Source organism: Lampris incognitus, chromosome 1, assembly GCF_029633865.1.
Source record: "Lampris incognitus isolate fLamInc1 chromosome 1, fLamInc1.hap2, whole genome shotgun sequence".
Taxonomy (NCBI): Eukaryota; Metazoa; Chordata; class Actinopteri; order Lampriformes; family Lampridae; genus Lampris; species Lampris incognitus.
This window is the reverse complement of record NC_079211.1, coordinates 97,548,186-97,554,185: the sequence shown is the minus strand read 5'-3', so window position 1 is coordinate 97,554,185 and position 6,000 is coordinate 97,548,186. Positions and strand designations below refer to the sequence as shown.

Genomic DNA, 6,000 nt, shown 5'->3' with positions numbered 1-6,000 from the left:
ACAAAATAGTGACAAGAAAAATAAAAAGATAGCCCAAAAAAAAAAAAAAAAAAAAAACCCCCACTATTTAAATACACAATAGCCCCGGCAAACACTTGTCAAACTGCTAACATCACATATTGGGAGAAAGTCGAGAATGAAGCGTTTCAGAGTAATATCTTCACCCCGCCTATACTATTTATACGTCTTCATATGCTAAATCTATCAGCTAAATCTACGCATTTCATGGTATATATATATATTCCATACTCTAGTACAGTACAACTCTTTATAAACTGGATGGTCTATGTCCTATATAGACAAAACTTTTTGTAGAAAGCCATTGAAGCTTATTAACGCTGAAGGTTTCGGATAGTGAAAATATTTTGCTGAATAAAAACCATACGCTTTCTTTCATAACAGGTAATTCACAGATATTTGATTTAGTCCGCGATACAAAACCCGGCCGCTAGTTATTGGTTATACTTGTACAAAGTGCTTGCTTGAGAGAGTCTGTAACACTTATAAGCTTGTAATAACAGTTGCAACTTGTGCACAACATAAAGAATGAGCTTACTTTGAATTGGCAAGACAAACCGAGGGCACATCATAGTAAACAGCTGCAGAATAGGCCTGCACAAGAAGTATCCCTAACCCTCTTCCTATCTGAAACCTTTTAAACAGACATTTTAAGGTTAGACAATATCTAACGTGCTACAAACACCTAAATCCCACTGCACATTCCAGTTGGCACACATCTATTATCACCAATGTACAACTGAAATGCAACCCTAGATAGAGCTTTTCTCCGTAATCAAACAGAGATCTTCCTTCACATACACAGATAGACAATTTTTCAGATCAAATAACAGTACCAAATAGAGGGATTAAAGGGGGGGGGGGACAAAGGGAGGTGAAATTATCTTTGTAGCATAACACAGTTACACTTACACAGAACACAGTGAATGTTGGACTGTCATGAATGTCTCCACCCATCCCCACCCCCAACATCTGTAAGGCTGAATGAATGCATGAAAAAGTATATATATATATATATATATGTACGGAGCAGCAATAAATTCAGATTAGTAACATTAATGACATAGAAATATATACTTGTAATTTTACAGCACTACTAAATATATTAAGACATTTCTGTAACAGCATGGACCTGCTGGTTATAATCAGCACTAGGCAGCAGCAACAGAATACAGAGAGAGAGAGAGAGAGAGAGAGAGAGAGAGAGAGAGAGAGAGAGAGAGAGAGAGAGAGAGAGAGAATGGCACATGTATTCTTATCATATTCACATTGACAAATGTTTCATTGTATGGCTCTTGCCCCCCCCCCAATCTTCATCTCACTAATGACCCGGGATTGTCTCACCGTCTCACATAAAGAACCCATTCGCTCTGAGGCATCGGGCTATTTATCTCAAGGACAAGTCCAGAGTAATATTTAAAGCCAGGGTTTGTTTACTTCGCACAATGAAATTCTGGTGTGTTTACAGTTGGATGTGCTCGTGCGAAGGCTTATTTGACGCTGCATCTCCCACAGCCTCCAGTGAACTAGCTTATTGTGTGCAGGATGCTACGCTGAAGTGATGGACTCACGGGGACAAGCATCGGTTCTCTCTGGTGAGCAATGCAAAAGTACCCGGTTAGTGTTACTGACTGATATAAGGCGTTATGAAGAGTCACCCACGTTCTGACTCACAACAGCCACCAAGAAACCTGACGCTGTTTACATACACAAGGAAATCCTTCCACCAGACGGCGAGATTGATAGGACCAGCTAATTAAGCAGCAGCAAACTCTGTCTAGAGTAGTTTTCCAAAACCGGCTTAATCTTCTAAAGGTTTCGAGAAAACCACTCCTGGACCAGCTAGTATATTTCTGAGCGTGAAACTGCTCGGTTGCATCTAAATTTGGTAAAAAAAAAAAAAAGTAGATATACAGAATCGCCATCCCTTACGAAGCATTACACACTTCGTAAACGCGTCACTTTTGACCGGCACAGATTGCAAGGTGGACGAATTCTTGTGTTTGTTTTTCAGCTCGTCCGTCTTGCCAGCGATTTAATTCGGAAAGGAACTTTGAGGATATTTGGTATTAGCTGTGATGGGGTGTTTTGGCTTTTATTTCTACACCGCTGTCACGCACGGCCTTTCAAGATGATCCAAAAAAAAAATGAAACTAATGGGGTAGGAGATTAGGAAAGTCTCCCAAGTATATAAACTCAGGCAATTTTCAGCTCATTGCATTTGCTGCGTTGCAAATTGTATATTATATAGCTATTCTAGAAAGGCAATGTGAATGATCTTTATTAAGGCATTTTTCATGATTATCCATCCATCCATTAGCCAAACCGCTTAGCCAACTCAGGGTTGCGGGGATGCTGGAGCCTATCCCAGCAGACATTGGGCAGCAGGCGGGGGAGACACCCTGGACGGGCCGCCAGTCCATCACAGGGCCCACACACACACTCACAGACACATTCACACCTAGGGACAGACAATTTTTCATGATTACCTTCTTATGTGCATGTATACGAGAGATGGTGCGTTATTGCGTGTGCTGGTTTTTGATGAGAGGAATTATGCAGAGCAATTCTTTATGCATCAATTCACATTTGCCAATACAATGCTAATGCATAAATACCTACGTGCACTTACCTCGGCGTACCTTATTATATGAGAGGGCAAGGCGATTAAACATTCGTAAGCGCCGGCGCTGCAAACACGCTGTACTTAGTAAAGTAAAAGTGTGAAACAGAAATGTATCTAGTTAAGTTCACACGTTCAACATGGTCCAGTCATTGTCCCTTTGCTAACAATGCAAGCAGAGAAGAGTAAGCTGGCTAATTAGGGCCCCACTCTGAAGTGATGGGACTCTCGTATGTGGCGTTGTGAATGCAAGGCTTGGCTGCTACATGGTATCTCTAACACTTGTGTGTGTGTGTGTGTGAATCTGGACAGAGGAAACGAACACCCTCACGCTCTGTCCACCCCAACCCAAAATAACTGCCGTGAACGCGCCTTTAAGCAAGGCAGCTGATCCAGCCGTCGGGACTCGTTTGTCCAACGGCACACGACAGTGGGCGTACTGAGCAGCTCTCAGACATAATAAATGTGTCTAGACTTACTCCCGCGACAGCCATAAGGCATCGCTCAAGGTAATGTACATTCTCTGAAAGCGTCCATTTATATGTATTTATATAAAAAAAAATTAAATCATGAATTACGGCTATAAATAAAATCAGATCCTATTGTGAGGAGAGACGGGTTAAGTGACTTTCAGTACATAAAAAAAAAAAAAGCACTCCCCCGTCTAGGCACCGATCAGATGAATTGGTGGTATGTCAAAACGATAAGATGACAGCTAAGTGAGGGTCTTTCTTTGTTAGGAAAACGAGTATGCCGACAACGTACCGCTGTCAGCACGACGTGAGGATGACCATGTCAAGTTTCCAACAAGGGCAGTGCGGAAAACCTGCCTACAATGTACTTTATCTCCTCGTCGATTATAAGTTGACATCAGTTTTCTCGGTTTAAGACTTCAACAGGAGGCATTTCAAACATGTGTCACAGTCTCAACACGACTCTAAATATAATTCGTCATAGAGCTAACAAAAACTAAAGCACGTCTGTTTATCATTGAGCTGGGTTTCTTTCTCAATCACCAGAATCTGATTTTCAGCTTATATTCTGTTTACGTGTGATGCGTTGTGTGTGTAAAAATACTGCAAACCCTCCATCCGGCTTCTGACTGCGCGTCTCTACCTTTCTCTGCTTCGCGTGACTCGGATAAAGCTCGTTAAGCGTCTCTTTGTTAAACACATTGGCTTGACGCGGTAAAATTCCTTTTCGCTTCCAGAAATTCAGAAAAATCACCCGTTGGGACAGCAAAGCACACTTTCCAACCTCCAGATGCTACAAGAAATCTTAACAACAATGTGGTATCCTCACAGCTTCCTTTTCGGCAACCCCTGAAAACAAAGGCCTGTATAGTCTCATCCACACGTTGCACTGTGTGTTATTTGGTTGGTAGTCAGTCAGGCTGTTTGTGTCGGGGAAAATATCGGTTGGCTTATCTCTGCACCCAAAGGCCTCGTATCCCTCGTAGATTGGGGTTTTTTTTTTCAGGGTGAGAGGTTTCCAAATAAGTCTGGCGAGATGTACCCTACAGGCATGGGAGGTAGGGCCTTGAGGGGGTGTTGGGGCAAGCCATGTGGGGGAGACTGGGGGGAAGGTGGGTTGAGGAGAAGGCTGCGCTGACAGTCCACTTCTTGTACCACTGTATAGTCCGAGACGGGGGGGAGCCGCTGGGATCGGGAAGAGTCGGGAAAGATGTACGGCGGCTGGTAGTCCCCCGCTATGGCCGGTGAGTATGTTGGCAGGAAAGCCTCCTGGCGGGGTTTCGATTCAATGGACCGAGGGGGCACGGTTTGGTACCCCTCGCCAGGCATCAGGGGGCTTGAGGGAGTGCCAATCTGCCGGGCGCTGCTCTCTGTGGTATAGCCGCTTCCCTCAGGATCCACTACGAGCAGCTGAAACTGCAGATCACTCTGTATCTCCTCTTTCTTTGACTCCCCCTCCCTTTCATTCTCCATTCCCTTCTTCTTTGGCTTCTTCTCCTCTAAAGCTGAGGTGCTCTCCTGGGTTCTTAGTTGCTGGCCAGGGGACAGCACCACGCCTCCGGAGGGCATCACGTTACTGACCTGGGCGTAGAAGTCTGTGTTGACCCACGTCTGAGGCCTGTCCCCTCCCTCCGGGACTGCATCTAAATCATCCAGCGAGCCCTGATCGCCGTCGGGCTGGCCCGGCAGAAGGGTGGCCATTAACGTCAAGGCCTCCTGATTTGGAAGGTCTCGGTCAGAACAGCCGGTCCGGTGTGAATCCTCATCGGAGAAGCTGGGGGGGGGGGGGGATTGATTGATAAATATAAAAAAGGTGAGGGAGAACAATGAAAGTAAGAGATTGAAAAGGAAAATGAGACGAGAAGAGGTATAAAAAGATCAGTCCAGATTTTTTGAAGTCTATCCCTGTTTCAAATCCATTCTTTTCTCCACACCGGTCACACAGCTAGATCTTTCCATCTAGAATGGCAATTGAAAAGGGGAAAATTCACAACACTCGTTCAGTGCAAAAAAATAAAATAAATAATAATAATAAAACAAATAAAATAAATTAAAAAAAAAATATATATAGCTCAACCAAAGCAAATATGATGCTACTACTGTAGAATATTGTAGCAGACTCCAGGTGCCATTTTAAAAATTTACAGTCGTTTTTCGTGCCAATTTCTATCTTAATGTTCGCTCTGCTGTGCTGCGGTGGAGTGGCCTGCTGATAATCACTTGTAGGCTGTGTCGAAGGAAGCAAAATGGCAGGGAAAGTCAGTGCAGGAGCTGCGTCTGACTGGAGTTTAATTTCAGCAGTAAAACGATAGGCCGCCATTTAAATGAGCATGCCATTTACTCTTTTTCATAGGATGTACCAGCAAAGGCGGCATATGAAATTATCTGCTGTTGTATTTTTCAGTAAAATACTTAAGAGAGCAAGACCTTGTAATTAGCACCATCTTTATATAGTTGTTCCAAGAATTTCTCGTCCATATATCCAATTGTGTGTTGGCCCTGTGACGGCCTTGCGGCCTGTCCAGGGTGTCTCCCCGCCTGCCGCCCAGTGACTGCTGGGATAGGCACCGGCATCCCTGCCACCCTGAGAGCAGGATAAGCAGTTTGGATCATGGATCATTGATTGTAAAAACTACTTTTTTTTTAAAAATAATTCAAACTGATTCAGACTTCAGACTTGATTTTGGTTGAACCTTGGATTGTTTTTGCACCAAATGAGGATAGTGGATTTGTCCCCCTTTAATTAAATTGAACTGTTGATTGCAAACTAGAACTGCGTATCCATTATGAAGCAAAGGATGGATGACTGTGAAAAACAGATAAAACCCACCTCTGTACTCAATGAGAGGCGAGTATAAAATAGAGACAGTCTTCAAAAAAATTCCG

At 43.6% G+C, this 6,000-nt stretch overlaps 1 protein-coding gene across 1 annotated transcript in view; it reads right to left on the bottom strand.

Annotated features, from left to right (window-relative positions):
- Positions 1 to 3,762: 3,762 nt before the first annotated feature.
- Positions 3,763 to 6,000, bottom strand: part of ghra (growth hormone receptor a) — a 59,267-nt gene continuing 57,029 nt past the window's right edge. The window contains exon 10 of the mRNA XM_056275835.1: positions 3,763 to 4,888. Within this exon, the coding sequence (XP_056131810.1) occupies positions 4,117 to 4,888 (772 nt within the window). The 3' untranslated portion in view covers positions 3,763 to 4,116. The remainder of the gene's footprint in view (positions 4,889 to 6,000) is intronic.